This window comes from Balaenoptera borealis (assembly GCF_965194805.1).
Source record: "Balaenoptera borealis genome assembly, chromosome: 2".
NCBI classification, from domain to species: Eukaryota; Metazoa; Chordata; class Mammalia; order Artiodactyla; family Balaenopteridae; genus Balaenoptera; species Balaenoptera borealis.
In genome coordinates this window covers 145,821,301-145,842,677 of record NC_138867.1, presented here as the reverse complement: position 1 = coordinate 145,842,677, position 21,377 = coordinate 145,821,301, and the positions used below count along the sequence as shown (strand labels likewise).

Here is a 21,377-nt window from a genome sequence, read left to right as displayed (position 1 = left end):
CTTTAACGCCTGTAGAAAGGGAGCGGCTGGAAAAGCACAAGCTGAAGCTGTAACTCCTGGTCTGATGCCAACCAGCCAGTGGCAGAATCCAGTCAGTGTCACATAGCTCTAGGAAATTATCAGACCTTTTCTCCCAGTTAACTTCCTGAGGCAAAGTTGCAGACAGCGTATTCTCTTTTGGGGCAGTCAAACCGTCCCTACAAAACAGTCCAGTGTACTTGAGAACAAGTACCATAGCGTCCACCAAAGCCTATATCCTTTGAAATTTATCAATAAACACTTCCCACCTCACTTCAATCCCTTGCTTCCCCATCCCTGGCCTCCTTCTGTCTTCAGTTTGCTTGATGACTTACACGTTTGTGGATTTCCGACTTGCTGAGTTTGGAGAGTTGGAGGGCACCTGTGTGCTTGGCGGCACAAGGCAGCTGCCTGGTGTGAGTCGGGTGGGGTGTCTGATAGAGACATCAGCCTGGCAAAGCACCACACCAAGAACAATGAGGTTCCACTATCTGCAGATCTAGCTCCTCACCTTTGGAACTAAGGGCTTCCTTCCTAAGGAGCCTCTGGGTTGACTCCCTTCACATCTGTCATGATGCCTGATGGCTGAGGAGTCCCAGTGCCTGATAGGAGTTGCCATCTGGGTAGGCTGTATTTTTCAGCAAGCCGGAACTAGCAGCTGGGACTGAATCATGGCCAGATTATTAGCTGTGGGCTTCCTTGGCAGCGGGGCAGCAGGCTCTGCCATGCTTTAGCTAAGGGGAAAATGTGAGCTTACAAAGTTTCCCCTTGAATGAAAGGAAACGGTGTAGGGAGTCATATTTCTAGTCCGGCTGAATTCTGTGTGATGGAGCTTATTCCTAGCTTGTAGCCCTCAGAGGGTTGAGAAATTAGAAGAAAATGGAATATTCTTATCATAGAATATTTCAAACATTTGTAAAGGTAGACTACAACAAACCCCATATACCCATCCCTCCCTTCAACAATTACCAACTCTTAGCCAGGAAGATTGAAATTTTTGGTACTTTGAAACATGAGGACATCCTCACTAGTTTTCATAAACTAATTTTATCATTAGTTTCTTTGATTGCCCTTTGAAGGGTCTTAAGCAGTCACTCTGATGCTCTATGGTTTATTTTAGCCCCACCTCTTGGACTGGCTGGTAGCAAGTAGTCCATTTCTCATTTTCAGTAGTATTAATGGACTTGGTCTAGTGTGGGCTCAAGACTGCTCTCCAGACAACAGAAAGTGACTGGAAACCTCCCTTCTCTGCGTAGCTGTGCACCTCCCTGAAAGAACAGAATTTCCAGCCACTTCTGGAAGTATGTGGTGGAATGTCCACACACTTCCTTTTTTAAAGGTGATGGAAGGACTAAGCTTGTTACTACTGAAGTGCAGAGGGGGCAGGCTGAAAAGGGTCATAAAACATCTCACTGAAATTGCTTCCAGGAGATTTTACTAGGGTGTGGGGTGTGTATCGAGTACACAGTATACACCCACAAAAGTAGAAGAGGAAGAGTACAGCGTCTTAAGGAATAGTGGAGGGACGAGGCAGGGAGGTGAAAGGCAGGGTCAAAAGCGGAAGTGATCAGAGAGCAACACCGACAGAACAGTGGGCTGGTGGCGACCGCTGGGCTGCAGGCTCAGTCGCACCAAGGAGACTGAGCTCGGGCAGCCGCAGGCTTTCCCTTCACACAGCGGGAACGCACTGAGAGCCGAGAGGGAAAGGGCAGGCGCTTAATTAAGCTGCTCATTTCTCCTGTCCTGTCTCAGATGTGCACTCTGGTTTGGAGGGTTACTGGGCCCTTCCCTTTAAAGACCTTTCTCAAGAAGATTAAAGCAGCCATTAACTTGCACGGCTGTTCCCATCCTCCTTGGTCTCCTATCACACACAGCCTTCCCTTTTGACATTCCAAGTTTTGCTAAACCAGTTGTAAAAGACAATTTGGAGGTCTGCTTAGCTCTTGGGAACAGACAACCTTCCAAATACGCCTTCCAATCAGGTTCACATTTAACAGCCGCTGCCGGCTCCCCATTCCACGGCAGTCCAATCAGACCGGAACACGCCTCCATAAAGTCCCTGTGCCTGGTCTTCCTAAAGCAGTCTGGATTCTAGCCTGAGAGCTGTGTGAGATGTAACTCAGCGATACGCTTGGAAACCACCACAGAGACCTGAGGAGCACCAGAAATAATCACCAGGCCCGGCAACATTTCCTAAAGCAGTTCCCTACCTTCAACTACACAAAGTGTTGTAGGACTCAACAAACATTCACGCCTTTGACTGTACCTGAGTAACTCTGGAGGTCCAGTGTGTGAAGTCTTGTCAGTTTACTGAAGCTCACACGAGGCCCCGGGCTGCAATGTTCAGGTCATTAGCTAGCAGGCTTGGCCACTCCCAGCCTCCACATCTCGGCATGGTGTTAACATTCTCTAGGCCTATAAGCACAACAACTCAATAAGAGAGGGCGTTTGGGTGGGGGGTGGGGGGGCTGGGGGTGGGGACAAGGAGCTAAAGGGCAGGGGAACGAGAAACCAGCTGCAGTGCTTGTGATGGAAGGAAGACGCGTGTGGAAAGTAAGAGTTCGTAGAAAAAGAGGTGGGATTTTAAGACTGGGATTCAACCATACTTCCATGATGTGTGGAAAATGAACTAATCCACAGTATACCCTGCACAGAAAAACTAGCATTCAAGTGTGAATTTGTTGTAGTGACAGTGCCATTTCCTGGGCAAGCCTTCTGCAGAGGCTCCCAGGAACGGAAAAGCTGCTCATGTGAGAACTGGGAGACGGTGTGGAAACATATACGGAGAACACAAGATGACCTGGGAGCAGGAAGGGAGCCTGAAACTAGAGGAAAAGTTGGGGATTTCTGAAAGTCTCAAGACAAATCCTTGTAAATATACAAGATGCAAAAATGAAAATTTAAAAACCAGGAGGCAGGGCTTCCCTGGTGGCGCAGTGGTTAAGAATCCGCCTGCCAATGCAGGGGACACGGGTTCAAGCCCTGGTCCGGGAAGATCCCACATGCCACGGAGCAACTAAGCCCGTGCGCCACATCTACTGAGCCTGCGCTCTAGAGCCCGTGCTCCGCAACAAGCCACCACAGTGAAGAGTAGCACCCGCTCGCCGCAACTAGAGAAAGCCCGTGCAGCAACAAAGACCCAACGCAACCAAAAATTAAAAAAAAAAACAAAAACAAACAAAAAAACTGGAGGCATATGTTTACAGGCCAGGTTGAATGATCACCATCTGAGGACATTCTACGTGGCTGCACAAGATGCGCTCGACCAGCTTAAAGGGACTCTTTACGAATGTCTTTTTAAGTGTCAAAAAAACAGATACTAAATAAAGGCCACAGAATCTAGAGACGTTTGGATAGAATGGTTGTTCACTTTGAGACCACTTCTCGTGGAACATCCTTTAATACCAATTTACTAAATTTCTAGTAAAGCAGTAGCTGCTGGTGCTATTAAGAATATAAATATGGCCCTTACCTTCCGGAAGCTCTTGGTCTATTCATGGAGGCAGATAGGGAATAGATCATAGTATTTTTAAACATGTGTTTGAGCCTTCAAGGAAATTCTAGAAGGAGATCCAAAATTATTTTGATCCATTGCAATGTCACTGGCATAAGTATATATACGATGTCACAGTGTGATTACCTTAAAAGTAAATTCTGGTATACCTTTTTTTTTTTTGTGAGGGGAGGAAGGCATCACAGAATTTTAAATCATACATCTTAGCAACAGGCCACCTTCCTCCCTTGTACGTACACTCTTCCTACTTTTCAACCCTTTCAGGATTTTTCTGTAGGTTTGAACAAACATTTTCAAAAGGTTTGAATCTATCTTTTCTTCTAGATTTTGGAAGCAGAAAAGTAACAGTGATAGATAAACTCCTTGGCTTAAGCAAACTCACACCTACTTAGGTTTCCTTCCTTTCCTTTCCAGGTATATTACTTGGCCCAATCACTAGAAGCACTTAATATTGGCCTTGTTTGGCCTCCTTTAAGATTTCAGCAAGGAAGGGGGGAGGAGGAGGAAGGATGCCTAAGAAGCAAAACCTCTACCCGCTGCAGCAATGGTACTGTCTTAAGAAAGGCTGTTTCTAGGCAAACAGGTTTATTTCCTATTCCTTCGAGACTCAGATAGCCTTCAGGAATCTCAGCCCTGACCTTTGCTTAGCCTCAGCAACTGAGCTCAAAAGTCATAATCTGACAAAGTGGTTTTCAAGGTGGTCCAAGGCTCCCCAGGGGTTCCTGAGACCCTTTCATAAGAGGTTATTTGCATCATTCTGTCACAAGTACACAGGTATGCAGAATTTTCCAGGCTACATGACATGTGATATCGTGACAAAATGAGTACGTAAGCAGATGTGAGAATCCTTCTATATTCTATCAAGCCACACGTTAAAGAGATTTGCAAAAATGTAAAACGATGTCTCTCCTCTTACTAAAATGTGATTTTTAGATTTTTTCTAAAATACTTGTATTAACATAAAACGTATTTTGTTATTTTTAAAGGAATTAATATTTAAGAAATTTCTGTTTTAATTTCGAATACGGTAAATACGAAGAGATGTAATCCACATAAACCAAAGCGCTCTTTAAATTGTTTTGAGTGTGGAGGGGTCCTGAGATCCAGAGGTCTGAGAAGGGCTGCTCCTGCTGGGGCAGCAGTGTACAGCACAGGATGCACTCATCACCGCCGGGTGGGCCCCACGGCTTTCAGCTAAGCTTTCTGTACAACTTGTACGATTTCTCACACACACCTTTCGGGAAACATCAGATGCCAGATTTATCATAAAGACAGCAAAGCAAAATTAAAAACCACATTCTCCTTCTCCCTTTCCCCTTATAAAGTGTATGAGGAATTCCATTTCAACCCGGGAGAAAGGCTTAGCAAATCACAAAGTGTGGATACAGCGTATGATTCCACTGCCTACCAGTGCACGCTGAGGGGCTTTGAGGAACAGAGCAAAAGAACAGCACAATTCTTAACAATGGGAGCATGCCTACTGCATGTCACTTACAGAATTATACGTGTACTTCATTTCTAAGATGAAACCTGCATGTCACTGCCCTTGACACTCAAACCATAACAATTAAAAGCTTTTCACCAGCACTGATGACTAGAAAAAAAAAAAAAAAATCTACCTTTGAAACTTCTGGGTTCATGGAGTCTAAAAGAATATGGTTTTGTTCTGGGATTCACATACCACCATTCCTGAATGAAGCTATTTTAAGTTGAAATTACTAAGATTGATACTTGGTCAAAAACACTGATTTCATAATTATCTGCACAAACCTGGAGAGGCCCGGGACAGCTTGTAAGGTGGAGTTTCTGAATCCTAATACATGGTAGGATGGTCAGCTCTTCAAGATCATCTTCAAGGTGGCAACTAAGACTGGGCAGATTTGTGGAATCCAGTAACACTGCTCAAAACCAATACCGCTTTAGCTGTTGTTATGGGGACAAAATTCACAACCCAGCTCAGACTGTCACACAAAGCGTTTATTACCACAGAGGAAATTAGGAGATGTTGGAGCCCACGCGGGGCAGCCTGGGCGGTGTGTGTGACCGGGGCGAGGGGACAGCAGGTGGGAACCCCCTCGATCGTGGTTGGGCAGTCTCCGACCGGCAGGTTTGCTCGGCCCAGGAGACTCCAGCTGGGCTTGTTTTTGTGGAGCTCGGGGAGGTGAGCCTTGACAAGCAGGCTTTCTCCCGGACAAAACAAAGAACAGCCAGAACCAAGGCAACAGCTGCACAGACACCACCTTAAAATGGAAATCAAATTAGGCTCATTACATCAGGAACTGCGTTTCACCCTGATCATAAAACAAGGGGGAGAAGGGAGCACTGGCCTCTAGTAGATAGCCTGTCTTTGAGATAAGATGCTGTTAAACGTTAAACATTGGCGGGGCCTTTCCCCTTGCTAACACAAGCAGCATACAATTTCCAAGCCAGCTTTAAAAGCCATTGTTATCTTTGTTATCTGTTATTATTTGGATTTTGAACAAAATTGATGGAGTAGGAGCCAGTAGAGGAATCCTGTTTGATCTGGAAATTCTCTGTGGAGAGTCCAAAAGGCCGAAGAACCAAGTTTCCAAGATCTTTTAGTTTACCTGCAATGTAAAAGCAAAAAGTCCAGTAAATACAGGGAGTCAGCAGAAGCAGGAAAACCCCAACTGCCTCACTATCTGATTACAAAATAAAAAGAGAATCTGCAGTTAAAAAGAAACTCCTGCTTTTAAAATTATGAAACCCTCAGCCCCCAATGTACAGCAGAGCAATTACCTCACCGCCGTCCACCCTGAGCCGTGGCTTGCATAGAGGAGCACGAGGGAGCCCGGCTGCGACAGCAAAGCCTCCTGTCCAGACTGGCCAGAGCCCCCAGGGGACAGGCTCTGGGATGAGCAATGGGCTGCTCTTCCTGGGGCCTGAAGGCCAAGCCTGGCAGGGAGGGCCAAGGCCCCCCAAGTCTGTTCTCCATGAAACAGCAGAGCGACTTGCTGAATCTAATTCCACTCTGTGGGTTTCTACTGAACCTGGGTTCAAACTCAAGAGCCTCCTGCTTTTCCAAGTCTTAGCTTCCATACCGAACTCATCATTTCTCGGGAAACGGGAGATCTTGTTCTCTTGCACAGCACCATCACCTCGATAGCCCAGTCTCCCTCCCCAAGTTTCAGGCTTTCCTTGTTAATCACCAGGTGAGTTCATGTCATAAAGATGAAATGAAGACACACAGTATAACCATGGATTTTTATGCTGATTCTCCATACAAGACGGCCATGGAGTTTATACAGAAGTTGGAGTTTCCAGGACATCTGAGAGATTTACAGGGATATGTGGGCAACAGGATGGAATATCTGAAGCTAGGAGTGTTTTGGAAAATCTTGGCGAGGATGGGTGAATACGTATTTCAACCATTTCTAAACTGTTCTAATTTTTCTTGCAGGTCTGCTTCCAATGGAGATGAGGATGAGGGTAAAAGGGAAAGAAACCCCATATCATCAGAGGTACAGGTTCCTTCCCACCTTGCCCTTGTTAGCAGCTTTGTCCCTCTGAGGGCTCCCACCTTGAAATAAACCCCAGGTAGAGAACTTAAAGATGCATGGCCTTTAAATGTCAAGGCCTTTTCTAGCAACTCTTGGAAACTTTGGACTCAGTCTAAGATTTAGCCCCCCAGGAGCTCACCATATTCACGGTAAGTTCCCAAAACCCAGACTGACCACTCTCCAGGCAGGCTTCCCAAACTTCAACCTGGAACACATACGCTCAGTGCTGCTGATTAAGGAGCATCACTGGCACAGGCCTTGCCCCTGCGCACAGGTGGCAGCACAGAGAGGCCCAGAGCACTGCTGCAGGTAGATGGAAGCGTGAATAGGGGATCGCAACAAGCCAAGAAAACAGAGGGCCCCCCACCCCCACCTCAGAGAGCGTGAGTTAGCCAGAACTTGGGCAGTCTGTCTGTCTTGGGGCTGAAGAGAGAGGAGAGAGGACAGGGAGGAAGCAAACATTTAAAGAAGCCCAGTAAAATGTCACTGCTGGCACGATTCTTGGCTCTTCTGACACGGAGTGAGTAAAGTAAGAAGGAGCCTCAAGGGCCACTCACGTCACAGTCCCCAGGAAGAGCCTGTCCCAGGGCCACTGTGGACTGTCGACCAAGCCAGGGGCCACCACCTGGGTTGGAGGGATCACTGCAAGTCCACCTCGACTGCCAGAACAACAATTTGAAGCGCAAATGTACATATTACTTGGTATCTACTACAGGAGGCGCTGGGATCTAAAGAATACAAGTTATTCTTGGCTTCTGAGATGCTCACAGCCTAGTGGGCAGCCAGACACAAGACTGAGGTGAGCCCAGAGGAGCTCTCAGGCCCGTTCAGGGGTGTGAGGAAGGCGTTTCAGGAGAGACGAGGCTCTGAAGGACGGGGAGCAGTTACTGAAGGTGGTGAGGAGGCCACTGCACCCTGGAGATGGCGGCAAAGCAAGGGCACAAGCATTCAAACTGCAGATGGAGAGGGGGCAGGGGGCCTTGTGTAGGCCCGGACTTTGCCTAACTGGCTGGAGGACCTGCTGCCACAAGGAGCCACGGAGTGGCACCCATGAACACGTGCTTCTCCAGATGCAGGGAGCACAGTTCCCTCCATGCAGAGGTCGAGGGTCCCACGGCTGTTCACAGTCAGTGACCGAGTGGGACAGGGACAGAGCCGGGACCCCTGTGACAGTTACTCTGGCTCCCCAATGGCTTTGCTGAAACGTCCCCGGCACCACCCTGCAGTGCAGGACTTCTCCGACCCAACTCCTCCCTCCTCTCGGGGATGTGACGGGGCTCCCACTCACATCCAGCTCCTGCCCCTCTGCCTCACTTTCCCTTGCAGGTGTTTCCTCCAATAAATCTCTTGTCTTTCTTTTTTTTAAATTTATTTTATTTATTTTTGGCTGCGCTTGGTCTTCGTTGCTGTGCGTGGGCTTTCTTTAGTTGAGGCGAGCGGGGGCCACTCTTTGTTGCAGTGCACAGGCTTCTCATTGCAGTGGCTTGTCTCTGTTACAGAGCACGGGCTCTAGGAGCGCAAGCGCAGTAGTTGTGGCACACGGGCTTCGTTGCTCTGCGGCATGTGGGATCTTCCCGGACCAGGGCTCGAACCTGTGTCCCCTGCACTGGCAGGAGGATTCTTAACCACTGCACCACCAGGGAAGCCCTCTCTTGTGTTTCTAATCAAATCTTGCCTTCTGTTTCTCCTAGGACCCAACCTAACACATATGGCATCATTCTTTTTTCCTTTTATTCTCGTATCTCTGCCTTTGTAACATTCCACAACAGCTTGACTATTATCGCCAGAACAGTAGAACAGGAGATGGGAAGTCTGCTTGCTAAACAGACAACGTACATGAAGTCCCTGGAAGGTAGCAGACACGTAAAAAAGACACATGATTAAATAGTCTTCACATTAGAGAAGACCTGAGGTTAACCTGACTTGAATTAATTCAACCAACATGTACTAAGTACATATGTGTGGCGGGGATGCAAAGATACAGGACACTGTCTTTACACCAAAATAAGCTGGAAGATACGACACACACAGAAGCCAGTTCACATGTAGCTGAGATATAAAATGCTATGAGAGTCAATAAGAAGAAGATGCCCTCCAGCTTGGGCAGGGAGGAGGGAGATCTGGCAGAGCTTTGCGTGTGCGAGCCTGCGTTTCAATCACCATCAAAGGACAGGCAGGACTGCAACCACTTGAGACGGAGGGAGTGGGCAGTGCAGGCAAAAATGGTAGGACCAGACGTACGGAGACAGGCAGGCAGGGGGGGGCAGTGCGTCCAAAGGGCTGAAAGGGAGGTGGGAGGGCGCGGCGAAGGCCACTGATGGTTTGAGAACAGCTTTCAGGGTTAATAATGCTACGGGGCAAAGTGAAGAATAAGCCACAAGAGGAGAGCCTGGAGGTGGTTCTGACAGAAAGTTGGTGAGACATAACGGGAAAGAGGCCGTTTAATTCACTGAACAAACATCTGATGTCTACACTGTCGGGTGAAGAAGCTCTGAAATTAGGGGTATGGAAATAACAGACACAAACTATATATATAAAATAGATAAGCAACAAGGATATACCGGGAATTATACCCATTATCTTGTAATAGCCTCAAATGGTGTATAATCTGCAAAAGTACTGAATCGCTATGCTGTGCACCTGAAACTAACACAATATTGTAAATCAACTACACTTCAATTAAAAAAAGCTCTGAAATTAGCGTAGGGCCAATGGGAACATAAGGAAATAGAGCGCAACATTAAGGTACAACCAACAAGTTTTCGTGTCTACAAGATTCACCTTTTACTGTTTATGATGGTGGTAGAGACACACCTTCAGCAGAGATCATGCTCCTTCCTGGCTCTGCACACAATCACACACGCACGTATCTCCCTGCTGCTGTTCACAGTCAGGTTGGGCGCTCAGAGACAAGGGCAGCTTCGCTGAACCCAAGACAGGATCATCTGCCAAACTAGCCTATCTGCCACACTTTCCACTGGCTGCCAAATCCCACCCCTCCCCTTATCTGGGCAGTATTAGGTTCCTTTATTTCCACTTGTAGCAAATCTGACACCATGACTCAGCCTGAATGTGTCCACATGTCCCTAACTGTTAGGATCTCATCTGTAAGAGATCCCATGGCAAAGAGAAGAGTCCAACACTGCCTGTGCTCAGACAAGAACATTTATGACTAGAGATCAAGGCTTGGCACTGGATCCAGTTCTGATAAGTATTAATTTCTGTGTCTCCAAGCAACACTGTATTATAAAAACCCAACTGACTCATTACACATAATTTCTCTTCGGAGATACCGACTGTGCAGTAGTCAGTTTACCATCAGGAGAGCCTGGAAGGCCATTTGTTTTCACCTCCTTAAGATCACTGAGGTTGGGCCCAGTGGAGTAGATCCTTTAGGACTTTCTCCTATTAGGAGAACCAAATTGCATCCAAGTGAATCCTGACACTGCATTTCCTCTTATGAGGCAGAAAACTAAGCCATGAAGCTGTGACTCTTGCTTTCCTCTGAGCAAAAGGCAAATTAAGAGAGCACAAAATAGAGAAAATAAAATTCACACTCAATTCAAATGCTTATATATTAGTTAGCTCTTGGGTGAAAGTGGAAGTGGAAAGAAGCCTTACCAAGAACTACCAAAGAGGAGAAGCTACAGGAGCAGCAACTAGGTAATGAAGCAAAAAGCAGGGCATCGAAACCCCAAAAGTGACATTCCCTACTGAGGGGGTGACAGCAACATGAACTGGCTGAGAGATGCTCCAGTGGCCAGAGCACATGGCATGGCAAGTGTACAGTCTGTAATGAGTACTGGGCAGGGCAGCAGGAAGAGAAATGTGAAAAAAAGAGCCTGGATTTCCATACCCACATGTATGGTTTCAGCAGTTTTAAGGGACAGTAACAATTTCGAGGCTCTCTTGTGATATTTGTCAAGGGAGCTGATTCTAGGACCCTCTATCATTTGCAGAGAAGCACACAATGCGCAGGAGTAGCCAAAAAAGATCTGTTGCATCCGCACAATGACAATGAACAAGTTACTTCTGGCTCCAAATCTAGCTTTTGAACATGGAACATACAAGGTGGTATTCTTAATTCAGTTCACAACTACACACTCATTAGGATGCTAATGGCCAGGAGTGAACACCTGAGTAACCTCAGGAATCAGGAGACCAGCAACATGTTCCAAGAAGGTGGAAGGAGGGCATGGTACAAGTGGAAAACCTGGGCTGGATGCGGAACAAGGCCCATGTGTGCCGAGCAGCTGGGTGCCAGTGAAAGGAAGGTAGGGTTTCTGGGGCAGTGCCTCACCCACGTCTCTTGATCCTTCGGGGGAATCAAAGAGTTTTATGTCACAGTTCTAGGTTTTCCAGGTCAGGACAGCCTCTCGACTGAGGTAGGAAGAGCAGATCTCCCGGAATGGTTGGAACAGAAGCTAAATGCTCTGAGCCTCTTGGGGTGCTCTGTCCAGGACACCTTTCCCGCCTCACCACACCACTGACTAAACCCTTAAGTCATTTCCTGGCTGTAACAGCCGCCAGGCTATCTTCCCAGAAAAAGGACAAAAGGAAGCACTCCAGTTACTGACCCCTTTCCTCAAATCCAAAGTCAGCATGATTGTCCCCTCTCTGGCAAGGACTGTGGCACTATGAGTGATTGCCACCCTGGGTCTCCACTCCTGCTCTAAGGATGACATTTATAAATGACAGACTAAGAAGAGAGGAGCAAGTATGTTCTACCCATTCATAATTCCAATTAGAATTTTTTTTCCCAAGAAGGGGGGTACATAGCTCTTCTTTCTAACAAAAAGGAAGTCAAGTTACAGAGAGAAAAAGAAAAGCAAGTCAACATTATCAAACAAACTTGAAGACAATCTCATTTTGTTAAATAATCACATAACTTAGTAAATGACAGTGACAAATGGTGTTAAGCAGTTTTAAAAATCTTTAACTGCCAATCTTCCAGCAGAAGCCATCATTCCCAGAGAAACTAGCACTAAAAATCATGCAGTCCACTGCAAAAAGCTTGCTCAGAACTTCTAAGCAAGTGACGTTACTCTGTGCTTCTAGAGGGACCAGCCTCCAAAAATCTCAAAGCACATGAATCAAAGCTGGTTCATCTGTAACAAGGAAGGAAGAACATCAGAAAGCTCTTGTGGGGCTGAGAGTGATTTCTCCCTTTAAGGCTCTCCTACGGGAGGTGACACCCAGCACCAATATTTTATTCATGATCCTTATATTCATTAAGAATATAAAGGAAGGGGCTTCCCTGGTGGCGCAGTGGTTAAGAATCTGCCTGCCAATGCAGGGGACATGGGTTCAAGCCCTGGTCCGGGAAGATCCCACATGCCGTGGAGAAACTAAGCCCGTGCATCAGAACTACTGAGCCTGCGCTCCAGAGCCCGTGAGCCACAACTATTGAGCCCGTGCGCCTAGAGCCCATGTTCCACAAGAGAAGCCATCGCAATGAGAAGCCCACACACTGCAATGAAGAGCAGCCCCTGCTCATTGCAACTAGAGAAAACCTGCGTGCAGCAAGGAAGACCCAACACAGACAAAAGTAATAATGAAAAAAAAGAATATAAAAGAGTCCAGCCATTCAGACTACTGATGTGTAACAACAAACTGACATGTTATTTACCAAGCAACTTAAGTTGTTTACGAAGGGAACAACATAAGTAAAAGCCAAAGCCACAAGACAGGAAACATCAGCTCATTAGAATTTAGAGTGGCAAGGACAGATGGAAGTTTTGATTCCATCTGGAACTGACAATGGCAGTAAGATTCAATTTATACCTATTCCCTTTATTTTTCCATATTGGTTCAAAACAAATGGACCCAGAGACCAGTGCCTAAGTGTCTTTTCCAAATCCACTATGCTCATTCACCAAGTCATCTCTTTCAGCATGAAATCCAGCTCAGCTAAACGCAAACTCGTTCTTTCTTTCCTTTTTTTTTTTTTTTTTTTTTGCTAAAATAAAGCATCATTGTGAATAGGTAAGAAAATGTTCTTTTCCCTCTTCTTTGAAGAAAAAGTACCTCCAAAATAACTTTTCTGCTCAAACATGGTGTCAAATTTAATTAAACATGTAAATTAGGAAAAGAGCCAATTTTGGAAAAACTGAGGAAGGCTCCAGAAATCTCCCCAAGTCTGAAGCATCTCCCCTTGGAGTCTGAGTCTATCCAGCAGGGGCCGGAGGGCTTTGGATCGACTAGGTTAGTGGCTTCTTCTCAATCAACTTTGCTCTCAGAGTGATCTTTGGGGAAATTTGTCTCATTCTCTGGATACTGATGCCTAAAGGCCATAAATGGCCAGGCTCAATTTATTTTAAATGATTTTCCTTTAGTCCCATGTGACTGCAATTCACAATATAGATTTAGAAAATATTCATAAGGAAAAATATATAGGAGGTCCTGAACAGAGAACTATCAGACAGGTTATAAGCAGACTATGCTGGGCAGGTCTCTGTCCAGGAGCCTTTACTCCCCTTAGTCAAGCAGACTGTTCATGAGAGGAACTCTCTAATTCCAACTATAAACATGCTTTGGCAAATATAAGAAGTAACTAAAACATGGGTCAAATGAAACCATTTCCCCGACCCCCCAACCCACAGTCTTTCCCCCCTTCCTATTCCTACTAATTCTTGCCCTCTCATGTGTTCTCAAACACTAAAGGGACTCTGAAGGCCATTTTCAAAAGAAAAATCCCCTTGGTTTTGACATGGTATTGGCTTGTACTGATTGCATCCTAATGAACTTAAAACCTGAAGTTGGGACTTCCCTGGTGGGGCAGTGGTTAAGAATCCGCCTGCCAATGCAGGGGACATGGGTTCGAGCCCTGGTCCGGGAAGATCCCACATGCCACGGAGCAACTAAGCCCGTGCACCACAACTACTGAGCCCATGCTCCACAACTACTGAAGCCCGCGTGCCTAGAGCCTGTGCTCCACAACAAGAGAGGCCACTGCAACGAGAAGCCTGTGCACCACAACGAAGAGTAGCCCCCGCTCGCCACAACTAGGGAAAGCCCACACACAGCAGCGAAGACCCAATGCAGCCATTGGGTCTATAAATAAATAGATAGATAGACAGATAGATAAATAAAAAACACAAAAACCAAAAAACCTGAAGTTGTTTACTCAAATGAAGAAATTCAACTGTTTTTATGAAATTCATGATCTGAAACAGAGGTTGGTGGCAGCCCAGGTTGGGAGTTAATTATGTTTGCATTCTTGAAGGCAGGAAAATTTTCCAAAAAAAAACCCAAACAACACACACAAAATGGAAGTTTAGTTTTTGAAAAGCTGCTATCCACTCTAAACCAAACTGCTCCTTCTAGAGTTAAAAATGGCTAAGAACTCACTAGCCCCACGGTACTGGTGCCCACAACAAACGAAGGGCCCCAAAGCTATTTCTAACTGCTGTATTCTCCTCTAATGAATAAAAGTATTGATGGCCCCATCCCCAGCTTCCTAGCTATTTATGGTCAAGAGAAGGTAAGGAAAGCAGACTTACCTAACATATCTTCCTTTAGTCTTTCATTACGTTCCTCAATTTGCTTAGGTAACCTCTGAGGGAAAAAGCACCAAAACGTGGGTTGTGAAAATCTTTTGGATTTATTTTGAATTTGAGAAACATTAAAAACCTCATGTGAAAGTGAGACCAGGTTAAGTACATATACATGAGCCTATTAAACATAGAGAAAAACAAATGTCTGTCTGCGGGGGAGCTACAGAGACAGGAGTTTGGTTTGGTTCAATGCTATATTCCCAGTTCTTAGCACAGTGGCCCAAGGAGGACCTCAATAAAAACTTGGTGAAACACACACACACACACACACACACAGAGAAAATGTCTGAAAGGATACAAACCAGATGTTTACAGGGGTATATTTAGGTGGTGGGATTATAGGTGATATTTATATTATTAATTTTTTTGCTCATTTGTATTTTTTAACTTGAAGTCCTTTCTTTATATAATCTAATTTGTTGAGAAAGCATCAGATCGTCTCAGCCTTGGCACTACTGCTATTCTGGACTGGGTAACTGCTGTAGGGCTGTCCTGTGCATCGCAGACTGTTTAGAGCATCCCCGGCCCCCACTCACCAGATGCCAACAGTACCCTCCCAGTCATGACAAAGTGCCTCCCTACACTGCCAAATGTCCCCTGGAACCAAATCACCTCCAGCTGATCTAGATTAGAGTCTTCTATGGTCACTTTTAGCTCTGTAATTGCCCCCAAGTACTCTGGGAGTCCAGTATTAACTCAGTTGTAATAATTCAAGATAAAATAAATTCTTTATGCATATGACAGCTAGCTTTAAAAAAGGGCTCCCTTTCACGGAACTCTTAAAACTAATTTCACAAGGATAAAGGCTACCAAGAATTTAGCCAAGATTTTAAGAACTCTATTCCCTTTCCTCATGTCACATTTAAGTTAATTCTAACACCATTCAGAGATACGTTAAAAGTCAGATAAAGGATTAAAACTGCTTTCAAATTGCTTATGTATTTTAATTACCCCAACGAGCCCTTCTCCCATTATTCAAAAGATCTGTTGTTACTGAAGGAATTCACCTCAAGTGGGTATAAAAACAAAGCAAAACAAAACCCAAACCACCTAGAATATTAGTGCAGGGAGATGAGTCAACATTTCTCAGGTCAGCTTGGTGGAATAACAGTCCCATGAACTAGATGGGAACCCGTATAGCAGGGGCTCAGATGCCCTCAGGGGCCAGAGAGGAAATGTAAATAAGTAATGGACCGGGTGTAAGGCAATAGGACGGGCGTGCTCAGCGTGGAATCGAGAGCTCCAGCTGAACGCCAGCGTGTGGGAGCTCAAGGAGGAGCCAGCCTGTCCGCATCTTTCAATTTCAAGAGGAGCCCGACTTAGATTTTTATCTAGTAAAATCTTTCCATTTGTAAATGCTGGCAAGTGCCCTCAATTCAAAAAACAAAACCGAGAACTGTGGCTTAAATAAAAGACTCCTGTAGCTCCCCGGCTCCTGCCACCTCTGCTGCGTACTGGGTTCAGAACGGACATCTCCATCGTAATGGCCCTCTGAAAAGTCTGGCAGCGAAGAAACCTGTTTAGTTAAAGCCAGTGTTTGTCGAACTTACTTGAACACGCATTATTTTGGGGCAATAAGATATACACATCCAATACTGCAGTATATCCTTCAGAGTGTATGTTGCTCTGTGCGTTAGAGATAATCAAAGAGTGGTGCTAAAGGTAAAAGCACAAATCTGCAGTTATTTTTAAAGGGAGGAAAACCAGTAACATTTAGCTAACTTACAACTGACATAAAAAATATTATGTCATTTAGAAGCAAAAGGATTTTTAGTGCCAAGGACAAGAACTAGAGTCATTTTAAGAGAGATAAGAAAGTTAGTTTAAGATATATTCAATTGGAAATGTGCTGGCCATATGACAATGAATAGAAACTTGGTGACTGAGTAAGGAAAAGGATGAAAACAAAACCAGAAATTTGTTACCTATAATATTAAGACTCACTTTCAACTAAACCAGGCACCTACAAGTAGACAAGATTTCCCTAGTCCAACAATGAAATAAAGTTCTTGTCAACCCTAGATGTTAAAGGTTTACACAGATAACACTTTTAGAATGAAGATTACATAGTGCACGGTACAGTGGGTGTGTGGCCACCACTTCAAAGTTCTATCTCCCATATATTCTGATAAGCTTCTCAAAAGCTTAGAAATGGCATATAGTTGTGTCTCTAAGGATTATTTAACATTCACCGAGTAGCAACACAAGGAATAGAAAATATTTTTGTAAAAAAATTAGGTTTACCATACAAGCTTCTCTTGCTTGATGTACTGATGGGTCTTTTTCTAGTATGGATTTATAGTCTTCCAGGGCTTCATCCAGCTTGTCAGTCTTCTCGTACAACTCCGCTCTCCTCAATATTGCCCTGATATAGCTGGGGTTTAACTGAATTGCTATAAAAAGAGAAGAAATAATTGTCACCATGAGGAAAAAGGGCCTATACATCCTCAGCTATATCAAGTTTCTTTATTATTCTCCATGGGTCCATAAGGAAAAGTTATTTGTCAAAGGACATACCTACAGTTGGCAAACTTCTTCTGTAAAGGGCAGATAATAAAGATTTTAGACTTTGTGGGACAGACCGTCTGTTACAACTACTGAACTCTGCTATTGTAGCATGAAAGCAAGCATAGACGATGCATAAGCAAATAAGGTTAGGTGTATCACAATAAGCCTTTATTTATGTATACTGAAATTTGAAGTTCACATAATTTCTATGTGTCTTGAAATATTACTTCTCTTTTAATTTTATTTCCAACCATTTAATGTAAAAACCATTCTTAGCTTGTAGGCTGTAAAAAAGCAGGTGGCATGCAGGCTGGATTTGGCTTGTGACTGTAGTTTACCAAACCCTGGTCCATACCCAAGTTCTGCTTTCCACCTACTTGTCCTTCACCCACTTCAGAACAGGCCAAAACACAGAGCTCAAGGCACAGTGAAAAAGTAAGAGGGAATTTGAAGTCACACATTAAAAAATTGAGGGAGAACTTTGGTGGCAGACTCTGCTATCATTCTCTCTTTTCTAGGCCTCAGCTACTGAGGTCGTGCCTTGACTCCTGAGGTTACATTTTTAGCTAAATCCTCACTGTTCCTTCAAACACCCGCTCTAACACCCTTAGATCACTGGCACATAATATCCTCTCCTTTTTCCAACAACAACCTTTCCAATAATCCAGTGCCCGCGTTTTGGTTCAAGTATACTACAGTCTTGTATTCTTTTTTGAGTTGTTTCTTTCTCTGTTAGAAAGCAATATCATGGGGCTTCCCTGGTGGCGCAGTGGTTAAGAATCTGCTTGCCAATGCAGGGGACACGGGTTCGAGCCCTGGTCTGGGAAGATCCCACATGCCGCGGAGCAACTAGGCCCGTGAGCCACAACTACTGAGCCTGCGCATCTGGAGCCTGTGCTCCGCAACAAGAGACCGTGACAGTGAGAGGCCCGCGCACCGCGATGAAGAGTGGCCCCCACTCGCCGCAACGGGAGAAAGCCCTTGCACAGAAACGAAGACCCAACACAGCCAAAAATAAATAAATAAATAAATAATTAAAAAAAAAAAAAAAAGAAAGCAATATCATGGCTCTAGAACTTTTTTTCTTTTCAAGTGATATACTTGTTTTTAAATTCACTCACGCTTTCAGTAACTATTTATTTAGTACCTAATATATGCACCTAGTGCAGTGTATCTCTGGAGTATACTAGTGGCAAACAGAACAGACTACGTCCACGTTCTCATGAAGCTTTAAGCTATTCTAGGAGGCAAGAGAAGATGGCATACAAATAATTTCAGATAGTTTTGTGCTGTAGAGAAAAGTAAAACAAGGTGATGTAAATTCAAGTGAAGAGGGGAATAAGTAACTTTAGCGAGTGGTCAAATATGCAAAAAGGATTATTTGAGGGAGGCCAGCCATTTGAAAAGCCGAGGAAGAGCACACAGGAAAAAGGACTAACAAGAGTAAAGGCTCTAAAGCAAGAATAACTGTGACGTGTTTGCTGGTGACTAGGTAAGGGCTGCGGCAGAGATGAGGTTGAAGATGCGCAACAAGCAGGTCACGGAGGCCTTGCTGGCCAGGGAAGGGAGCTTGGACTTTTTCTTAAGTGTGATACGAAGCCACTGGAATGGTTTCAAGCAGATTAAGAAGATTAAGACATAATCTGATTTACAGTTTTAAAGGATCACTTTGGCTACAGTGTGGAGGGGACGAGGGGAAGCAGAGACAGCTGGGACGTCACTGCAATGGTCCAGATGAGCGAGGAGGATGCTGACTAAGCTGCTAACCTTGGAGACGGAAAGGAGAGGCCAGATTAAGGAAACGTCTTTGAATCAGAGCCCAAAGGATTTGCTAATCAATTAAGCCATGTGGAATGAATGAAAGAGTAATCCGGGATGACTCCAAAGGTTTTCATTTCAGCAAGTAAATAATGGATAATAATGTCATTCATTAGAATGAAAAAAACTAACCTCAAGTTGTATTCATGCATGCATGCATGGGGACTGCGGAGGCACCAGAGTCTGTTCTGGGCACGTTAAATCTGCAATGCCTACTAGACATCCCAGAGGAGGTGTCAACTTTGCAATGGGATACAGGGCTCCAGACTACAGGGCAGAGCCAAAAATATGAACTATAGCATAGAGATGGGTTATTTAAAGTTGCAGAACTAGATGAGATCACATAGGGAGAAAATATAGAGGGAAAAAAAAGAAGAGGGCCCTACAGATGAAGAACTAGGGACTTCCGAAATGATGAGGCTGACAGAGAAGCCAGCAAAAGAGACTAAAAAGGAATAGCCAATGCAACAGAAGAAAATGAGGAATGACACACTGTGTTAAATGCTTTTGGGAGGTCAAGTAAGATGAGGATAGAGAAGCAACTACTGAACAAGAGGAAGTTGTTGGTGACCTTTACAAGAAGGGTTTCAGGGGCATGAATGAAACAGAAGTCCAAAGGATGCGTGAGGAGAGAATGGGAGAAGACAAAGGAGACACAGTAGGTATAGACAATCTTTCAATGAAGCAGACCAGAGAAATGGGACAGGGGTTGGAGGGGGATATTGGTTCAGGAGGTTTTCTGAAAGAACCCAAACCTCAACATTTCAACTTTACACGCTGTCAACCTCCCCTTAGTCCAGCACATCATATTCTCTTAAAATATTCCCAACTACATAATACTCACAGGAAAAAAAAAAAAAAAACTCCAATGACCTCTACTACATCTTTTAAAAAACTGAACCCCCTAATTTACATTTTAACTCAGATACTGCCCCCTTCTCAACTAGTGGATAGCTTCTAACAATGCAAGTATGTATTGAAGAGAAAGAACTCTTCCCATGATTACTTTTTTTTTTTGGCCACGCCTCAAAGCTTACAGGATCTCAGTTCCTCCACCAGAGATTGAACCCGGGCCCCGGCAGTGAAAGCACTGAGTCCTAACCACTGGACAGCCAGGGAATTCCCCATGATTACTTTACAAAAACCTCAAATGTCAACTTTTCACTCTAACTTGTGATTTTCTTTCTCAATCCATATAAACAGAATTAAATTAAACTTTATTTATGCCAAGGCTAAAAGACCAAAGGTGACTAGCATTAAATACTCTTCCATATAACTGGTAGTAATGAGCTCCAAATATGACCTCAGAAATAAGCTAAGTCCTTTGCCAGGGTTTATGCATTGAGTGGGCATGTGTTTGGGGGGTTGGTGGGAGGAGAAGGGTCCTTAATACAAATAAACCATACTAGTGTCAATGTATTTGGCCTATGGGTTCAACAACCCATATGCAGCCCATAACAACTAAGTATAAGCACATGAATACTGATTTAACCAAATCCAAAAACAAATCTGGAAAACACTTTGGTTGGAAACACTTTCCTCCCCCTTCCTTTCATTTTCTTGGCTCCTACACTGAGGGTTACAGCTAGAAATGAATTCTCTTTCCTAGTGTATACCCTGCTAATCAGGCTTACAAGGCATTTTCTCACCATTTGGTTACAGAGAAAAGAACTGAAAATCAGAAGCTTGTTCCTAATTTAAACTCTTCAAACCCACACATCTCACACAGATTAAGGTCAAACACCTTCTTCCAAACAAAACAGTACATTCAGAATTAGCTGCAGCCCAAGATAAATAGATCAGAAGAAGTTTGCTAGATTCTAATGTAGTAACAGTTTCATTCAGATACTCTATAGAAATACCAAGTATAAAGAAAAGAAATCCAGTAGAGAGGGTGACTAATTCATGTTAAAAAAACCTAAAAAACAAAACAGAAGAGGGAATTCATGCTTGGTCTGAGAGTGGGATTAGATAATATATAAGGTTCTTTCTAACTCTATGATTCTCTCAGAGAAAATGTTATCCAAAGGAGGAAAATGGAAAAAACAACAACAACAACCCACAAGAGTAGTAATTAGCTAGAAAGACTCATGAGAGTAGCAAGATGCAAGGAAAATGATTGTGTGTTCTCCACACCAAGACAAGACAACCGTCTGGCCTATCAGTAAATTTGTGGAAAAAACAATGGTGATCTATGTCTGGGGCTGTCTCTATCAGTTGGTAGAACGAAAAGACCATGACGGAACTCAGATAGCAGAGGCTTGATTCATTGTGTGGAACCTGAAAGGATAATTAAAATGATGGCAAGGAGGTCTGGATTAAGTACTACATCTGAAGAGAGTACCAATTCCCTAACAGCAACTGCCCTTCCAAACACACAGATTCAGGTACCCCAATAGCAGCTAACTGAGATCTTCAACTTCAGTTTCAAAGGAGAGTAAT

At 44.3% G+C, this 21,377-nt stretch overlaps 1 protein-coding gene across 2 annotated transcripts in view; it reads right to left on the bottom strand.

The window, feature by feature from the left end:
- Positions 1-5,491: 5,491 nt before the first annotated feature.
- TTC1 (tetratricopeptide repeat domain 1) overlaps positions 5,492-21,377 on the bottom strand; it is a 75,647-nt gene continuing 59,761 nt past the window's right edge. For both annotated transcript variants that reach the window (XM_082379901.1, XM_082379900.1), the window contains 3 exons: positions 16,854-17,002; positions 14,556-14,610; positions 5,492-6,120 (listed from right to left, as the gene is read on the bottom strand). In XM_082379901.1, coding sequence (XP_082236027.1) covers positions 5,987-6,120; positions 14,556-14,610; positions 16,854-17,002 — 338 coding nt within the window. In that variant the 3' untranslated portion in view covers positions 5,492-5,986. The remainder of the gene's footprint in view (positions 6,121-14,555; positions 14,611-16,853; positions 17,003-21,377) is intronic.